Source organism: Camelina sativa, chromosome 1 (genome assembly GCF_030686135.1).
Source record: "Camelina sativa cultivar CO46 ecotype springtype chromosome 1, ASM3068613v1".
Taxonomy (NCBI): Eukaryota; Viridiplantae; Streptophyta; class Magnoliopsida; order Brassicales; family Brassicaceae; genus Camelina; species Camelina sativa.
This window is the reverse complement of record NC_141880.1, coordinates 5,896,056-5,914,476: the sequence shown is the minus strand read 5'-3', so window position 1 is coordinate 5,914,476 and position 18,421 is coordinate 5,896,056. Positions and strand designations below refer to the sequence as shown.

At 35.8% G+C, this 18,421-nt stretch overlaps 4 protein-coding genes and 1 pseudogene across 4 annotated transcripts; 4 read left to right on the top strand and 1 right to left on the bottom strand.

Annotated features, from left to right (window-relative positions):
* Positions 1-1,180: 1,180 nt before the first annotated feature.
* On the top strand, positions 1,181-1,899 carry LOC104704811 (putative RING-H2 finger protein ATL61 pseudogene; annotated as a pseudogene).
* Positions 1,900-5,059: 3,160 nt separating this feature from the next.
* On the top strand, positions 5,060-8,282 carry LOC104779154 (pectinesterase/pectinesterase inhibitor 3). The gene is made up of 3 exons (XM_010503540.3): positions 5,060-5,893; positions 6,403-6,892; positions 7,501-8,282. Exons 1-3 carry the CDS (start codon positions 5,297-5,299, stop codon positions 8,190-8,192), a joined length of 1,779 nt encoding a protein of 592 aa, XP_010501842.1. The 5' UTR covers positions 5,060-5,296; the 3' UTR covers positions 8,193-8,282.
* A 1,057-nt stretch (positions 8,283-9,339) lies between these two features.
* On the top strand, positions 9,340-11,801 carry LOC104779146 (pectinesterase 1). The gene is made up of 2 exons (XM_010503535.3): positions 9,340-10,759; positions 10,941-11,801. The coding sequence occupies exons 1-2, from the start codon at positions 9,679-9,681 to the stop codon at positions 11,615-11,617; spliced, it is 1,758 nt and encodes a 585-aa protein (XP_010501837.2). The 5' UTR covers positions 9,340-9,678; the 3' UTR covers positions 11,618-11,801.
* Positions 11,802-13,551: 1,750 nt separating this feature from the next.
* On the bottom strand, positions 13,552-16,079 carry LOC104779139 (proteasome subunit alpha type-5-B). Its single transcript, XM_010503530.2, has 10 exons — positions 15,777-16,079; positions 15,633-15,684; positions 15,426-15,507; positions 15,170-15,250; positions 14,783-14,896; positions 14,592-14,693; positions 14,291-14,349; positions 14,092-14,194; positions 13,933-13,998; positions 13,552-13,842 (listed from the first exon to the last, which is right to left on the bottom strand). Exons 2-10 carry the CDS (start codon positions 15,644-15,646, stop codon positions 13,750-13,752), a joined length of 714 nt encoding a protein of 237 aa, XP_010501832.1. The 5' UTR covers positions 15,647-15,684; positions 15,777-16,079; the 3' UTR covers positions 13,552-13,749.
* Positions 16,080-17,340: 1,261 nt separating this feature from the next.
* Positions 17,341-18,394, top strand: LOC104779131 (uncharacterized). Its single transcript, XM_010503520.3, has 3 exons — positions 17,341-17,732; positions 17,857-17,981; positions 18,071-18,394. The coding sequence occupies exons 1-3, from the start codon at positions 17,559-17,561 to the stop codon at positions 18,204-18,206; spliced, it is 435 nt and encodes a 144-aa protein (XP_010501822.2). The 5' UTR covers positions 17,341-17,558; the 3' UTR covers positions 18,207-18,394.
* The last annotated feature ends 27 nt before the right edge of the window (positions 18,395-18,421 follow it).

Below are 18,421 nucleotides of genomic sequence, written 5' to 3'. Positions count from 1 at the left end.
TACAGAAATTGTTATTGAAATCAATATTTCAATGTTGCCGAAAAAAAAATTAGGTTCGTATTTAACCAGAAGAAAAAACATAATGACAAATATAATAATGAAAGGAAAACGAGTGTCAGAATTGGAAGTATATCTAACAAGACGGAAGCTGTGGATCGGACAAGTTTCCTCGGCTCTCACTATCTTTACTCACAAACACAAACAGTAAAGGTCGGGTTCGACAAATAATCCACAGTTATGAGCCTTTTAGGAATTGAAGAACTATGGCGTTGTGCCTTAATGTCATCCGTCTATCTAAAACTTAATTGCGCATGTCAAAGAGTATTAACAAAATAATAAATATAAATATAAATTAGAAATTTAATTATAATTTTTTTTTTGTCTTATCTTGCTTTTATACATATTAAACATCATCCTCAAAAATCAGAAATCCAAATCCAAATTTTTCAATTGCTTCCAAAGTTTCACTCTCCAAAAATTTAAAGTGCAAAATTCCTACTTATACGGTTTAATTATACCGTAGATCTTCACACGTTGGTGTGGAATGTGTGGATCATCATCTAATACAAATATTTGATCAAAAAATCAAAATTCCAGTGTTTTACATGCAAGTGATTAATTTTGTCAACGAATCAAACTAAAGATTAGAAAGAAAATAAAATTAATGATGAGAAAAATAAAATCAAAGCAGTTAACAAGACAGGAGGTGGATCGAGAAAAGCTTTACAATGTGTAATCAACACGTGTTCAGAAGTCCGAATCTACAATCATGGATAATATCGATAAAAAATAATAATAGTAAATAGTAATTTTCACAAAGGCATATATTGTACTTCTGAGTTCTGAACATGTACTTTTGAACATGAAAATACTACCATGCATCATGGATAGAGACGCCTTATCAGGACGATATTGACCTTTGCAAATCTTGTCCTTTTTTTTTTGTTTTTGGATAAGATGTGAATTAAGAAAATCTTTTCATTATTATCTAGTTATATATAAAAAGGCATTAAAAATAATAATAAGCTATGATTCCTAATCCTAATTACAATATAGATAGGGTTTTGACTCTTTTATTACGTTATTGATCATGATCATAAATACTAATACTACCTAAAGAAAATTAATTAGGTTTAGAAGCTAAAAAGCTAATTGGATCTCTACGTACCAACTGAGTGTTTGCTCTTGCTTTCTCCGTACTAAGATTTCGACCTTCTTTCAAAAACAGTTTAGAAGATGACAGATCCAGACAATGATCTAATGCATGCCGGATTAAGTTTTGGCTTCGTTTTCCTTTTCCTTGGGATTTTGGTAGGGTTAGTGTGTTGCCTTATTAAATGTTATGATCATGATGATGATCATGAACATAACAACAACGATGAGCTTGTCTCTAGCACCATCACGGTATGTGTTGGTGTCCAGCCTTTCGTACTCCAATCAATCCCTACCGTCGATTTCAATTCTAAGGACTTCAAAGATGTCATTGAATGTGTAATTTGTCTCGGGGAGCTAGTCGACGGAGACAAAGCTAGGGCTTTGCCTAGCTGTGATCACTTGTTTCACGTTGAATGTATCGACTCGTGGCTTAAGTCACATTCCACTTGCCCTATATGTAGAAAGAGAGTTTGTTCCAAGCAACGAGGAACGAGACAGGAACGTGGAGGCGGTGGCAACGAGGGTTTGTCCCAAAATCACGACCCGATCACATCCGAACATCATGAGTTACCAACAAATCCACCTCCCATGAGCACTGACACGACGATTATTGTAGATGGTGTTTACGGCGGAGAAGACGAAGGTCTACCGGATGGTCCGGATCTAACGGAGGTGGTAATAGACGTCCCGGCGAAAGAGATGGAATCAGGCCCATGTTACTCGTTACGGGCCAATTGTATGTGAAGAAGATACGGTCCATGTATTAAGCTACCGTAACATCTTCTTTTCTCTTTTTGTTAATTGTTGCAAAAATTTGTGGAGATACGGTCCATGTATTAAGCTACCGTGACATCTTCTTTTGTTTCTTTGTTAATTGCTTGCAAAAATTTGTGAATCTGGTAGTTTATATTTTTATGTTTTAACAGCGAATCTAGTATTATAATTTTGATGTTCAGATGTTATATAGTACTTATTTTCAACTTGCAAGAAAGATACGAAACGAATGATATGATACTCTGAATGCGGGATGAATGTTTTTTTTTTGTCTGTAAAAATACATTGTAAAAGTAACTTGATTTAGAAACATTTACATTTCCCAACGCTCTCTACTGACAACAATTTAAATAGATGAATGTGGATGTGCACAGCAGCACGTTCAAAGCGTGAGCACAGACAAATCTATCTACAAACCATTGTGACCTTTATAAAGAATAATTGTTGGAAGAAGGAAATAGGAAATCGTGATCAAATTATGGAGATTTTTGTTTAGTATTACTGCTTTAACAAATATTAAAATACTTACAATTTGATACAGTAAAACCACTATAAATTTTTAATAGTTTAACTTTTAAAAATTATGAATTGAGACAATTTTAACAATAATTTCCAGAGATTCAAAATTTTATGGTATTATAATTGAATTTGTAATATTTAGAAAACATTATTAACAATTAATTACAAATACAATAGACAAATTCACTTATACACATGACATACATAAAATTAAAATTATGAATAATAATATAGATTGTTTTATTTTAATAGTCAATTAAACTATCAAAATGTAAATGATGAATATCTAAAAATTGAAAACTTTTAAAAAAATATAGCTATATTTATGACATGTTACAAAATATTTTATATCATTATAATTTGAAAATACAACATAACAGTTGTTTTGTAGATATGAGCTTTAGGAGAAACATACATTATTTTTTTTTTCTTTACATACATTATATATATATATATATATATATTTAAATTTACATAATTATTAATTTATAATATTATTGGGACTATATTTTATATGGGGATTTCAGAAAAATTATTATCTTATTATTTTATCGAATTTTCTTATTTTGTACACTGGCCCGATTTGGGACTGACAAAATTTATTAATTTATAGTGTTTATTAATTTATAGAGTATTAATTTATAAAGGTTTAACTGTACATCAAAGAATTTTTTACTATTTTACAAATATGTGTAAATGCAGTGAAAGTGTATGAAACAGTCGAAAATATAAATTAGTATCTCGATCACTGGCATCGGATGCCCTGTATTTGCAACTTGTTGGAAATGATTATGCAAGTTGTAGCTGTCAACAAAAAGAGAGTATGCAAGTTGTTTTATTTTGTTTGGTTAGTATAATTAGCTACTTTAGATAATGTAGTTAAGGATAAAGAAGGAACCAAAGTATTCACATGATTGTAACATAAACTTTTTTCCCTAAGAAAAAAAAAACGGGAAATAATTGTCAAAAAAATGAAAGAGGGCATGTGATGATTACGAGTTTACTGTATGCTTTTCCTAACGAGAGTACAAACTTCATCTAAAGCTATAGTAGCATTTTATACTATACATACTTCAAACGATATGGCTGGGCTATATTTGTAATCAAATATTTATATTTATAGCTAAAACAATTCATATCTAAAGTTTATTTGGTAAGACCCAACAAATAGTTATTTTCCTGTATCAGATGCTTGAATTCAGGATCTAAATCTATCTCTTTGTAAAAGTTTTTCCAGATTTGGCACTACCGACAGGTCCGATACTGAAATAAACATTACTCTGTGAATGACTACTTCTACTGAAAGACTGAAACTATGTTCGAGGGAATTATGAAAAATGACATGGGGAAAAAGGGTAGATGACAACTAATGAAACTATATATGTTTATAATCTTACTAAACATACCGCATACGATTAATGAAATCAGAAAATTGGTTTTGTAAAGATGTCATCTATAAGACGAACCAAAATTTTAGTAAACAATCAGACTTAATATCAATATAATAATATACTGAAACAGAGTAAACATATTGACTGGTTTGAAATTTTATATCATTTTTTTCTTTATAGTCCAATATATGTATTATTTATACAAATACTTATAAAAGATGGACTCAAACGAGCTAATACTACAAATACAGTTATTATAAGAGAGCTAGAGATTGCCTTATACCAACAAAACTTGTATTCAAAATTTATTGTCATCGACTTGGTGGAATAATTTTTTTTAAAAAAATGGGTATATGGACCCGTGACAGGCTTGCAGTTAAGGCCACAGCCATCGGCCTAAATACTTTTATTATTTATAGTTTCATCAATAATTTCGGTGGCTTAATTCTACGTAACACTTTTGCTTTTCCTTAATTACACATGTACACTATAATGTTCTGACACATTATTTGTAGAAACATGAATTAGTTCCTGTTATGTGTGATTACACGTTTACAATTGACAGGTAAACAAACAGTCCTTTCCAAACAGGATTTAGTAAAATGGCCGAAATTTTAGTATTGTTGTTGGATATAAATACTCAGCATTCAAACGCAAGAAAACTCGTCTACATATCATAGATGACAAAAAAAAGTAATCCTATACGTAATGAGTTTTTCTTATATACAAGTACTATGTATAGAAACGTTTTATACTTTTAAATAAAATAGTAATATTTATGTTATTTTAACCTTAAAACACAAACGTTATCAAATCATATTGAAAATAACAATTGTTTCTGAAAACGACGCTCCAGTTACACTTACACACCAATTGAATCCAAAAATATAATTTTTGTAACACTCGAGATTTTCAAATAGAATCAATGAAGAAACGAATATTAAAATCACAAAAGAAGAATATGCTTAAAATTAAGTAGAAAAAAATGTATATTATTGTCGGCTAATGATATATCAGATATATAATCCTAGTTTCATATTGTGTATGAGGATAAACGTGGAAAAAGACATGGTGAGTTCGTCACTGGCAAATCAAAGAAACGAATATATTGGTAACATCTTTTTGAAATTAATCGATATAAACACTAAAAAGGTAAAAGATTCGGGAAAACGACAATAGCCTTCCCTGTCGAATAGCAATAACAATATAAATAATATTCTGGCCAAAAAAAAAAAAAAAAAAACCTTATCTTTGTTAGCGAGGCAGCTTATAAACCAGTGGAACTTTTTTTTTTTTTTTTTTTTTGAAAATTCCACTCAAATAATAGAGTGAAGAAAAGTATACTGAAAAATTCATTTTAATACTATCGTTCAATATTAATTTCATCGAAAAACAGTTTATATAAACACCCACCCCACTCTTTCACGAGTACATTCATCACTCACCAGTGTCAAACAATGGCACCATCAATGAAAGAAATCTTCTCTAAAGATAATTTCAAGAAAAACAAGAAACTTGTTTTGCTATCCGCCGCCGTGGCCTTGCTCTTCGTAGCCGCCGTCGCCGGTATCTCCGTCGGAGCTTCAAAAGCCAACGAGAAAAGACCTCTATCCCCTTCGTCTCACGCCGTGCTAAGATCCTCCTGTAGCTCCACGCTTTACCCTGAGCTCTGTATCTCCGCCGTGGCAACTGCCGGGGGAGTCAAGCTAACGTCGCAAAAAGACGTCATCGAGGCATCGCTTAACCTGACAACAACCGCTGTGGAGCACAATTACTTCACCGTGAAGAAGCTGATCAAGAAGAGGAAAGGACTAACGCCGCGCGAGAAGACGGCGCTTCATGACTGTTTGGAGACTATTGACGAGACGCTCGATGAGCTCCATGATGCTGTGGAAGATCTCCATTTGTATCCAACCAAAAAAACTCTCCGGGAACACGCCTCAGATCTCAAAACCCTGATTAGCTCCGCCATTACTAACCAGGAGACTTGTCTCGACGGCTTCTCTCATGACAGCGCCGATAAGGAAGTTCGTAAAGCCTTACAGAAGGGTCAGGTACGTAAAACATCAATTGTTTATCCATTTGCTGCTCACATGTGATGTGGAATTACATAACCATTAATTATAGAAATATGTGAAATGTATAAGATAGAATCTTCAACCTTAATCAAAATATCGCAAAGGTAAGACAAAATGCATTTGGTCTTCGTCTTCGTCGCAAAGTGCATTTGTTTTCGTTCATTAAATTTTATGGAATAGATAATGGCTCAGCATAAATCACTAGATATATATATATATATATATATATATATATATATATATCATACCTCACACCATAACTGACTATTAATTTCATATATCACATCACATCACATTGTACAACTTTTAGAGCTTGTTTATTTTAGCATTAACATATTTGTTAGCTAGTGCTGGTCCATGTGTGTGAATAGTAGCTATCTATCGTTGTTGCTAGAGAATATTACATACCTTCAATTATTATTATAACTTGTTGGTAACACGATATTTTTGAAGATATAGCTTTATAACGAAACGATTAAATGTAGATACACGTCGAGCACATGTGCAGCAACGCACTAGCAATGATCAAGAACATGACTGATACGGACATAGCCAACTTCGAGCAAAAAGCTAAAATCACCTCAAACAACCGTAAGCTCAAGGAGGAAAGTCAGGAAACTACGGTGGCCGTAGATATCGCCGGGGCCGGAGAATTAGACGCGGAGGGATGGCCGACTTGGTTATCCGCTGGAGATAGGAGGCTTCTTCAGGGTTCGGGTGTGAGAGCCGACGCCACCGTGGCAGCTGACGGTAGCGGTACATTTAAAACTGTGGCGTCTGCGGTTGCCGCGGCCCCGGAGAATAGTAACAAGAGGTATGTGATACATATAAAAGCCGGAGTTTATAGAGAGAATGTGGATGTTTCTAAGAAGAAAAAGAATATAATGTTTATGGGAGATGGTCGGACGAGAACTATTATCACCGGAAACAGAAACGTCGTCGATGGTAGCACCACTTTCCACTCCGCCACCGTTGGTAAGAATTTTAATTATTAACTTTTTGAAAAATGATATTAGCCACATTATTTGGTGGAAAAAATCTTTACTCTTTTTCATGCACATTAAATATATACATGTAGATTCTTGTCTTAGTACCCACCCACTACAACAGATATTCGCACATGTACCCTAGTAATAACGAGATGAAACTAAATGTGAATTTGAATTTACCAAATTTGAACAAAACTCTTTAGTTAGATTAGATATGAGTCATGTAAGAGAGTCTTGGTCCATTATTTTCTTGGCTTTATTCATATGCTTTTCCAAGTCACATTATGTGGGATTGGTATGATGGCTCATCCACTCGTGAAGTGAGCCCTTATTTTTCTTTCTTATTCTTTTTGTTTAATTGTTTTTGACTTTTCTATCCAACTTGGTCCCTTAATTAAAGTTGCTTCATCATTATTACATTACAACTAGTATATCATTGCCATTTCTTTAGTCCCTTTTTAGTTTATAAAATATTACTAAAATTCGTTAAACTAAAGGTAATATTCTTTATAGTAAGATAAGTCTGTCTTAGTTAATCTTTTTAGCTAATGATGTCGTTAAGTAACCGTTGTTTAATTCTTTTGTTGGCCCCAGCTGCTGTCGGTGAGAGATTCTTAGCTCGTGACATCACTTTCCAGAACACGGCGGGTCCGTCGAAGCACCAAGCCGTGGCTCTCCGAGTGGGTTCTGATTTCTCAGCCTTCTACAATTGTGACATGTTAGCTTACCAAGACACTCTCTACGTCCACTCTAACCGTCAGTTCTTCGTCAAGTGTCTCATCGCCGGAACCGTTGACTTCATCTTCGGAAACGCGGCCGTCGTGCTTCAAGACTGTGACATCCACGCTCGCCGCCCTAACTCCGGCCAGAAAAACATGGTCACGGCTCAGGGACGTACGGATCCGAACCAGAACACAGGGATCGTTATCCAGAAGTGTAGGATCGGTGCCACGTCGGATTTATTGCCGGTGAAAGGTAGTTTCCCGACGTATCTTGGTCGCCCGTGGAAGGAGTACTCGCAAACGGTGGTAATGCAGTCGGCTATCTCAGACGTGATCCGACCGGAAGGGTGGTCCGAGTGGACCGGTACATTTGCGTTGAACACTCTGACTTATAGAGAGTATGCGAACACAGGAGCAGGGGCAGGAACTGCAAACAGAGTGAAGTGGAGAGGCTTTAAGGTGATTACGGCTGCTGCTGAGGCTCAAAAATATACGGCTGGTCAGTTTATTGGTGGTGGAGGTTGGTTATCTTCGACCGGTTTCCCCTTCTCGCTCGGTCTTTAATTTGAGATACGTATAATTGTGGTGTTCCTAGCGTATTATTGTTGATTAAATGTTATTGATTTATATAATAAATCAAATCGTGTTTCATTTTTTGCTTTGTGTTGTGTATTCTTTTTTGTTTTTCTTTCTAGATCGTAGTATTAGAAACGAGATTATGCAGACGGAGCTTAAATTAGATAAATTGAGCAATCGTCGATTAGTACTATACCACACCAATACTACTAAGTACTAACTAACCCAGTCAGTTGGAAAACTTGTCTTAGTCAGTTAGTCAGCTAAATTGCTCATTCCGGTTGTTCATGATATCAAATCATCATATCTACGAAAACTCAAATTGGTCTACCGAGTCCACGAGAGATGCACTTGACCAAGAAAGCACATGGCGGCTGGTACTCGAGTTTATGAAATGCAGATGCCAGATGGCCTTCTTACACATGTATACTTATAGTCTTAGAGATTTTCATTCCTTTATATACTTCTAGTTTGGCTATAAATGCTAAACTTAATAATAGTAAACAAAAACTTGGCCGGTTGATTTATCTTAGATTTTAAAAAATTCCAACTCTTTGTTTAAAATTTTCAGTTGTGATTTGTGAAACATTATTGATAACCTGCTTTTTTGGTTCATCTTATGGGCTTTTGAGCACAAAAATTTATAAAATACGCTTTCCAAATTTCCAATGACAGAAAATGAATCAGTAACCTCTTAAAAACCAAATAATTTTTGAATATGATAATTCCATAAACCATATTTTCTAAAACTTAGGCACTAAAATCAAAATATTAACTACGTTGGATTTATTAAACATATATTAACTTAGTAATTATTTTTAGTAATTATTTAACCCTGTAATATATATTAACTTAGTAATAATTTTAATCCAACACTCAGTATTTTAACCCTGTAATTTATTTTGTATTGATAATATTAACTACGTTGACAATTTCCAACCAATGTGTTCTACATTGACTTGTCCTTCTATGCTTGTTAACTTCATTGGAATGATTAGCATGTGATTACCAAACAAGAGTTGAAAGGTTTATACTCTCTAATAAGTACATGTAAGTCTCACTATCTATGGGCATACAAGTGATAACGATACTTTAACTTATGTTTACAAAACTTGCAACACCCAATTCGTTTTTTTTTTGTTTTTTTACTAAAACAAAGTCGAATATATTACACTAATTATAGAATATTCAAATACTATAAGGTGAAAGACTGTGAAAGGAAATTACCAAATGAAGATTGATTTAACATTTATGAGTGACAGTATACGACCTAATGGATGATCACGAAATTAATTAGTGACAACACATGATGAATATTATACCTTCCTAATCCTAATGGATCATTTACACATACTTCCTTAAGAACATCGCAAGAATAAACTACTCACACGTAAAAATATTGACGTTTAAAGCAACACAACTATAAACCCTAGAAACAGAGTTTGATTTTTTTTTCTCATTTTTGTGTTTTCTAATGAATTCAATCAAGAACAGCTATGGCAAAGTTAACGAAGCTGAAGATTTAGCCTTGAAGAGGAAGACGGCAAAGCGATTTATCTACATGGGCCTGTCCGTAGCTGTTCTGGTGGCGATTATAATCGGCTCCGTCGTCGCCGTCGCTGTTCATAGCCGGAGAAACAACTCTCCTAAACCAAGACCGAATTCAACCCCCGAGTTGACTCCAGCCGCTTCACTCAAAACTGTGTGCAGCGTCACTCGTTACCCTTCTTCTTGTATCTCAAGCATCTCGAAGTTTCCAGCGTCCAACACGACGGATCCGGAGGTTTTATTCAAGCTCTCGTTGAAGGTTGTCGCCGACGAGCTCAATTCCATTTCCGATTTGCCGAGGAAGCTCGCGGAGGGGACTAATGACGAGAGACTCAAATCGGCCCTCGGCGTTTGCGGAGATCTGTTCGACGACGCGATTGATCGCGTTAACGCAACCGTTTCCGCCATGGAGGTCGGAGACGGTAAGAATATTCTCAACTCGACCAAGATCGACGATCTCACAACGTGGCTCAGCGCCGCCCTTACAAGCCACGACACGTGTCTCGACGCGCTTGATGAACTCGTCCAGAACAAAACCGAGTACGCGAATTTACCAATCACGAAGAATCTCAAATCCGCCATGGTTAACTCAGCCGAGTACACCAGCAACAGCTTGGCCATCGTCGCGAAGATCCTCTCCACGCTGAGCGATTTCGGGATCCCGATTCACCGGAGACGACTCCTCAATTCGGCCGATTCGTTTCCCCATTGGGTTAGCCCACGTGCGAGACGGTTACTCCAAGCGAAGAATCTAACCCCTAACGTCGTTGTTGCGGCTGATGGCTCCGGCGATGTCAAGACGGTGAACGAAGCCGTGACTAGAGTTCCGAATAAGGGGAATACGGTGTTCGTTATATACGTGAAAGCAGGTACGTATGTTGAGAATGTGCTTTTGGATAAGAGCAAGTGGAATGTATTGATGTACGGCGACGGCCAGGATAAGACCATTATTTCCGGTAGCAGAAACTGGGCCAAGGGCACTCCCACTTTTCAAACGGCGACGTTTGGTATACTCTCTCATCCTTTACTTATTATTACTCTCTGTTTCACTTTATTTACCCGATTTTGACTATTTACTGATAGTAGTAGTAGGACTGTACTTTTTAGTCCAATTTCTTATTTTAAAACGCTGTCGTTTCATTTTATATTTAATACTTGGAACTTATTACGAGTTTACCCTTGATGCAGCAACCCAAGGCCAAGGATTCATGATGAGGGACATCAAAATCATAAACACCGCCGGACCAGAGAAGCACCAAGCGGTGGCATTCCGATCAGGAGCCGATCTCTCTGTTTACTACCAATGCTCATTCGATGGTTTCCAGGATACTCTCTACCCTCACTCTAACCGTCAGTTCTACCGTAACTGTGACGTCACCGGAACAGTAGATTTCATCTTCGGAGCTGCCACCGTTGTCTTCCAGGATTGCACTATCCGACCGCGTCAGCCGCTTCACGGTCAGTACATCACTATCACCGCTGAAGGTAAAAAGGATCAGAATCAGAACTCTGGTACAACGATCCAGCGTTGCACAATCTCCCCCAACGGAAACGTAACTGCTGAGGTGTATCTTGGCCGTCCGTGGAAGGAGTTTTCGACGACGGTGATTATGCAATCGGTGATTGGGTCGTTCGTTAATCCAGCTGGGTGGCATACGTGGGATGACGGTAAAGAGCCGCCTTCGACTATATTGTATGGTGAGTACAAGAATTCGGGGCCTGGGTCGGATGTGACCAATAGAGTTAAATGGGCCGGGTACAAGCCTGTTATGTCTGATGCTGAAGCAGCGAGGTTTACCGTTGCCAATTTTCTCCGAGGTGGTGATTGGTTACCGGCGATGGGAGTGCCGTTTCAACAGACTTAATAATAATGTTGTTATCAATTTATTTATTTTTTAAAATATTATTTCGTTCGTACTATTTTATTTTAGATTTATCTTAATTTAAAGATTTTTTAGCTAGATATTCTTATTTTTAAATCTTCAATATATTCTTTTGTAACTTCAAAAAAATATATTTTATTTTTAAGGATTTCAGTTTTCATGATAAGCGCCTCTATTACTATGAATGATTTGCATCAATTCCCATTATATCGTATGTATGTTATTATTTCTATTAATTGTAAATTATAAGAAATTTAAATATATACGAACCAAATGAACATTTTATATAAACTTCTAAAGTTAACCTTTTTTATTGCTTTTGCTCTTTTGTACACTTTAGAAATAAATAAACCTCTCAACATATATAAATTATGATTTTCAATTTTAGGTGTCACTTAACCATTAAAACCAAAGACTGATGTAATGTAATGGTAAAGTGTGAACTCACATTTGTTATCAAGCAGCTTTTAATTTGTCTGTTTCTACTTTCTAATAAGTATATTAAGACAAGATTAGATGAGGTCATTAATTAAAATGGTTCATGGGTTTTCTAAGTTGTTAATATATACGTACCGAACATATCTATTTCCAGTTAAAAACTTCTGTTTTACACGCTTGAGGACACACAAAGAGAAATGAAGTAAAAATGGAGTCTTGTCGTGGTTGCCAGAAGTCGCAGCGATCATTGATATGGCAGTGGTTGAAGGTGGTGGACAGTTTCTCAATCATTTTAACGGCGATGCTTCTACTTGTGGTGGGAAAGGCTCTGTTTTGGAACAGATGATGTGGAGTGAAGTCATCATCGGATTTTGACTGATAAGTCAACGAAGAGTTTCGAATCAAATTGCAACGTGACGTTGTACTCTGATCATTGTTACTCGCCGCTCTTGTCCGTAAATTCTACTGAGCTAGCCTAGAGTTCTCTTTAGGGCTTCTTAGGTCACAGCTGTGGAAGAACCATGTGAAGATTTTCGGGGTTTTGAGTGAGCTGGTTTCATCTGATGAATCTGTTTTGTCTAGTTTGAAAGTTTGTGATGAGATGATCGCTGATTCGTTGGAGTATATGAGGGAAACGATCGAACGTTTTGATGAGTTTGGGAAGGATATGACTGATGCGGAAATCGATGAGATTAGAGGGAAGTTGAGTTATGTGATCATTGTCTCATTGATCAAGAGACTTGTTTGGAAGGTTTTGATGAGATTATGGAGTTTGATTTCTCGAGTTACATGAGAAATATTAATATAATTAAGAGACTTAAGAGATTCTATGAAGAAAGGGAGAGAGCTTGTGAGCAACAGCTTCTAAAATCTTTGGTGGATTGACCAAGCAAGATGATAACAAGAGTGTACTTGGTTTTTTAGAGACAGAATCGAGTTTTCCGGATTTGTTTGGTAATGAGGACCGCAAAGGACTCACGATGACTTGCAACTTGACTCCTAATGTAAAGGTAGCCAAAGATGGAACTGGAAAGTACCGGACAATCAGCGAGTCTGTGGCTTCTGTCCCTGAAAAAATCAGTTCAAGTTTCGTTATACACGTAATGGAAGGTCATTATGTTAGAAATGTTAACGTGACGGAAATTATTGTAATATACGGCGACGAGATCACGAAGACGGTCGTCTCCGGTAGCCTTAACAGGATCGACAAACCTAACATCATTACCTTTCAAACCGCCACTTCCTGTAAATAGAGTTATTTCCGGTTTCACCCGTTTGGTTTGGTTCTAATAGGGACTGGTCATATTTTGGTTTTGCAGCTGTTAATGGAATAGGGTTCGTTGGTAGGAGGGATATTCAATATTGACGCTTTGATTTACAAACATGGATGGTTAAATTTAGCAAACATGTCACATGTGTACTCTAACAGAGTTTCTCTTGATAGTTCTTTGTAGTCCCGGGTTTAAGGGTTGTATAAATTAAGACAAACAAAAATGTAGATTGAAAGCTCAATGAAACTCAACTCGATATAATTCATCATCTGACTAATACAAAAGTGAGAAGTTTCGATCGTGAAAGAAAGTCTTTTTAGTTTAGAGAACCGGAAGCAGACAAGCCTGAGAAATTACCCAACCAACCAGGTAAGATCAAACGGAAGCAAATGCCGGTTTATTTCTTCATAGACGACTGATGACGGCTTCAACCTCCTGAGGAGTGTAGAGGTGATAAGCTGGTGCAACTTTGGCAATGTCGACATTGTTTGGTGTCACCTAAACCAGAAATATAGAGTGTCAAAAAGGGCTAAACCAGAGTTGAAAGCAACAGGCTTTAAGTAAACAAGCTTGACATCAGTTCAGTACCTTTTCTTCCATTACTTGCTTTAGGATAGATACAGCTACTGTTTCAGCTTCTTGCAGAGTTAAATCCTGTAAAAGTCGTAAAATTGAAGTTCAACGAAAAAACCCAAAGGGATACTGTAAATGTACTTGGGACAGCCAAACAATCTAAGTTATTTTTACCTTGTTGAATTGCTCTTGGAGAGAACTATCAGCTCCTTCTGAGCCTGACCCAATTGCCTTTGCATTGCATTGCCAGAATGTTCCCGATGGATCTGTATAGTACCTGTACAATATTAAGTTGTTTAACATTGTTGTATACCAATTTGAGATAATATAGACCGTTGGAAAATGAAATAAGCTAATCGAATTAACAACTTACAGGCTTGGTCCATTTTCATCATGCCCAGCAATGAGAAGGGATACTCCAAATGGACGAGACTGCAAAAAGTTCGTGAGACTAAGCATAAGTATATTCACATAAAAAGGAGACCGTAGAGAACCAAACAATAACTGCTGTAACATTATGGAAGAGTTAGGGAGCTGAATCTATCAATTCACAACTAAAACTTAATCCCCAGTTCAAGGGCAATCTCTGGTAGTTGATCATAAATTTCAGGCATAAAGAAGTGAAATCCACTAAACATTTCCTAAGCTAGCAAGAGTAGTGGAGCAACTAATACCATTGACTCTTCCTCTCCTTCACCAAACCGTAAAGCCAGATCACACAAAGCTTGAGTTGTAGATTCTACAGTCATTGGCTCACCATACGAGAACCTGTGGTTCTGCAAAACATAAAAATAAAGCAGTTGGTAACAGAAAGAACTTTCGATGTAAGAAACAAAACAATGAGAAACAGAAACTGGGATCTCACTTGAGTTTCTACTCGTGCATGCTCAACAAGTGTTCGGGCGTCAGCAATCAGACCACTCATAGCACAACCTATATGGTCATCAATTTCCATAATCTTCTCAACACTGCTCGGCTCCTACTTAAAAGAAAAAACAAAGACACTAAGAAAGCAGTCTCTATAATAGGTAGACTCTATCAGATTCTATCACACAGTGCCAAATCAAAACTAAATTCGAAGAAAATTGTGAATGTACCAAATCATGAAGGCACAGAAATAGCAAAGAAGATAGTACTTCTTAGATGCTAACAAATCAACCAGTTGGTATTGCTAAACATAACAAAAGTAAATAAAAAACAGGGGAAGCCAGCACGAGTCTTAAGAGGTTAAACAGCAGGAGAGAAAGTATACCAGCAAGGTCGAGGTGATACGCTTCTCGACAGCAAGAACAACTCCCTCTTTTGTCTTTACACCAATCGCAGTAGAACCAAGCTGCAACCCCAAAACCATTACAAACAAAACCTCGAGGTTAAGTAGATTCACAATCTAACAGTTATCCCCAACATAGCACAGTTAACTCGAGAAAAATTTTAAGAAACCAAATCCAAGAAAAATTCCAACTTTGCTATAGATGATTCTAGGGAAGCTAGAGTAATCGAGAAATCACCTTGATAGCTTCAATGGCATACTCCACCTGAAAAAGACGGCCTTCAGGTGAAAAGGTATTGACTCCTCTGTCATACTCAGTCCTTTAGATAACCAAACAAAATACACAAACTTGATCAATACGAACACCATAATCGCTGGGTTTAAAAGTGAACCCAGAAACGGTAACACACGATTACGTCGAAATCGAAGGAAGAAACATTTTTACCTAGTGAGAAACATCTTCTTCTCGATTTCGATCTGAAATTAAACCTCAATGTCTGCACAAAAAAAGTTATAAACCCTAAATATTTCACAGATCGAAGAAGAATACAGAAAGAAAGAACTTGTATGGAAGCGAGAAAGCTTTTACCAGCTGAATTGATCTACACGAATCGAAGATACAACTCTTCTTCTTCTTCTTCGTCTTCCCAGTTTGCTCCTTTCTAAGCTTCCGAAGAAGCACTCTTGAGTAACAAGTTAGAATTAGATAAACACTTGGGCCTTTAATGGGCTTTAATATCTCATCAAACGGGCCTTCAATTAGGCTAATATATATAACTTGTTAACTTAATCACTTAGCCTAATTAACCCATCACCTACTTGTTTTCACTCGTGGTCGTGTAGTCGTATGTTTTTATAGTAAGTAATAAAATAAGAGACTACATATGAAGATAATTGTTTGCCCCAATATATATATATATATATATAGATATATATATGAAGATAACATTGATAATTACGGTATCGAATTTTCATAATCCTAGTTGGTTATATAAAATTAACGTAATTATAAAATTGGAGTGATCGTACGATTAATGATAAGTTAGGCCACCACTCCGGGATGATTTAAGTGGACGACGATTCTAGAAATTTGATATATAAACTTTAGTGACGTATTTAACATCCTGAAACATAGACCACAAATATAATTTATAGACTACTGATCGAGTAATCAATTAGCATTATCTATCAACACTATATTTTTGGTTTTGGCTTAAGCGACAAAATAAAATAAAATTGATTTGTGGAAGTGTAAAGCAATTTTGGAAGTTTTCTCCAACGTTTCGTGACCTACCCTTATCTATGATTCCACCATTTGAGTTTATTATATATATTTTTCATATATATAGTACATATTTGTTTTGGTTAAAAATGTCCATGATGAACTATTAAGGATTCCAAAGTTGTTGATGACTCAGAAACTTGTCAAAATTTGTTGTTTCTTTTTTTAAGAACACACGAAAAAAAAAACAAAAAAAAAATCGCATAAGCTTATTTAAATTGATGGAAGAATATTCGTTATCATGTATAGTTTGGTTGCATAATTAAACCAGCGAGATAATATTACTAAATAACCAAGTAATAACACCTTATTGAGCTTAGGAAGAGACAGAGGTTTCCAAAGAGTACGACGACGACGATGTCTCCATGTTTAGCCAACACTTAATCTCTTTGCCTAATTTTAAACATTAGTTTAACCAGTCATGAGTCACCAATTATTTGACATTTGCAATAATACTTTGTCATGACTTTTATGGATTTACCGACACGTGCTACGATTGATTATAGAATAAATTAATTCGCGTCACTGGACGGCACCATAAGTAACTTCTTGTCTAAATAATCCGATTGGTTAAAATAGCCATTGCATACATTATTTTTGGAATTAATGTAATGACATAATAATAATAGTGCAGATAGAAGATAATCTTCAACTAATATAGTGATGTCTCTACAACTGATTTCAAACGATTTGAGTGTAGACAATTATTTAACTAAAAACAGACCTAAATGACTAGACATACACATAAATTCAACGGTTTCACAGTGGTTCATTAACGTAAGAAGAAGAAAAACGAAACCATTAGAAGAACCCCACGAAAAAGACAACTAAACCAGTTAACAAAGGAGAACACTCTTATCGGCTATTATTTAATCTGCATCTTGCGTCTAAAAAAATTCTTATATTATAAATTCATAATTAAACAACTCAGATTCAACCAGTTATCGGAATCCTGTTAAAATTATTGTTGTTTAGGTATATTTCTTTTCTTTTTTTCAAAGTTCTTGAGACCTATAAACCAAACACTTTGTCCAAAAAGAAGAGATCAAATTAAAGTTTCTTCTGGAAAAAAAGAGAATCGCAAAGGCTATGATGGCCTATTCAACTAACCTTAGTCTTCCTCTTAAAACAGTACCATGTTTTGTTCCAAAAACATTAAGATCAAAGACTTTGATGATGCTTCAACAGAGTCAAGTTCAAGTTAAAATCAAACAAGTCACAGTTTCACAGCCTCAGCCGATCAGATACTCCACCAAGAACACCGTAAGATCCTCTTCTTTCTTTCTTTAATTCTTGATTTCTTGAAAATTTAGACACAACCCATTTGGCAAAATATGGTTTTTGAAATTCGGTTTTTCTTTTTTTTTTTTTTTTTCTCTTGAAACAGGTCTTTGAAGATAGGACGCAAGGGATCATTTGTTACACAGATGATAATGGAGAAGTCATATGTGAAGGATACGATGAAGGTCCTCGTTGTCCCACACAGTGTCCAATGGTAGCTTCTTACTCAAGGTACGATAAATTTCCTAATCCTAAATTATATATACTCAGATAGATCTTGTTTCAATGTTATTAATCATTGGATTTGGTAAAAAAAACAGAGAGGTAGAGATTCTTAATCTTCTGCAAAGAAGTTATCAGGAACTGAGCGGTGCAGATAAAGATAGCCAAGAACAGATGAGTGCTTCAAAACCAGAATTAAAGATGATCAACTGGAGCAGCTTTGACTTTCTCTAAGATCTCTTTTCTTTTTCTTTTTCTTTTCTCTTTCTAAAACTCAGAACCTGTTCTCTCTTCAAAATAGCCTCTTGAATAAGAATGTACAGACCAAAAAAGGCTGTGAAAGAAGCAGCTTTTTGCTTCTTTCTTGTTTCGATCTTTTGTAAGAACACAAGCATGAATATATGTCCAGATTCTAAATTCAATCTTTTCTGAAGTTTTATGACAAAGAA

Excerpts from the sequence above, each read along its gene's own strand:
- LOC104779154 (XM_010503540.3), top strand. The coding sequence starts at position 5,297 with ATGGCACCATCAATGAAAGAAATCTTCTCTAAAGATAATTTCAAGAAA. Across the intron at positions 5,894-6,402 it reads AAGCCTTACAGAAGGGTCAG|ATACACGTCGAGCACATGTG; the intron begins GTACGTAAAACA and ends GATTAAATGTAG. Across the intron at positions 6,893-7,500 it reads TTTCCACTCCGCCACCGTTG|CTGCTGTCGGTGAGAGATTC; the intron begins GTAAGAATTTTA and ends TGTTGGCCCCAG.
- LOC104779146 (XM_010503535.3), top strand. The coding sequence starts at position 9,679 with ATGAATTCAATCAAGAACAGCTATGGCAAAGTTAACGAAGCTGAAGAT. Across the intron at positions 10,760-10,940 it reads TTTTCAAACGGCGACGTTTG|CAACCCAAGGCCAAGGATTC; the intron begins GTATACTCTCTC and ends CCCTTGATGCAG.
- LOC104779139 (XM_010503530.2), bottom strand. Across the intron at positions 15,251-15,425 it reads ATGCCATTGAAGCTATCAAG|CTTGGTTCTACTGCGATTGG; the intron begins GTGATTTCTCGA and ends TTGGGGTTGCAG. Across the intron at positions 14,350-14,591 it reads AAGGAGAGGAAGAGTCAATG|TCTCGTCCATTTGGAGTATC; the intron begins GTATTAGTTGCT and ends AACTTTTTGCAG.
- LOC104779131 (XM_010503520.3), top strand. The coding sequence starts at position 17,559 with ATGATGGCCTATTCAACTAACCTTAGTCTTCCTCTTAAAACAGTACCA. Across the intron at positions 17,733-17,856 it reads GATACTCCACCAAGAACACC|GTCTTTGAAGATAGGACGCA; the intron begins GTAAGATCCTCT and ends CTCTTGAAACAG. Across the intron at positions 17,982-18,070 it reads ATGGTAGCTTCTTACTCAAG|AGAGGTAGAGATTCTTAATC; the intron begins GTACGATAAATT and ends TAAAAAAAACAG.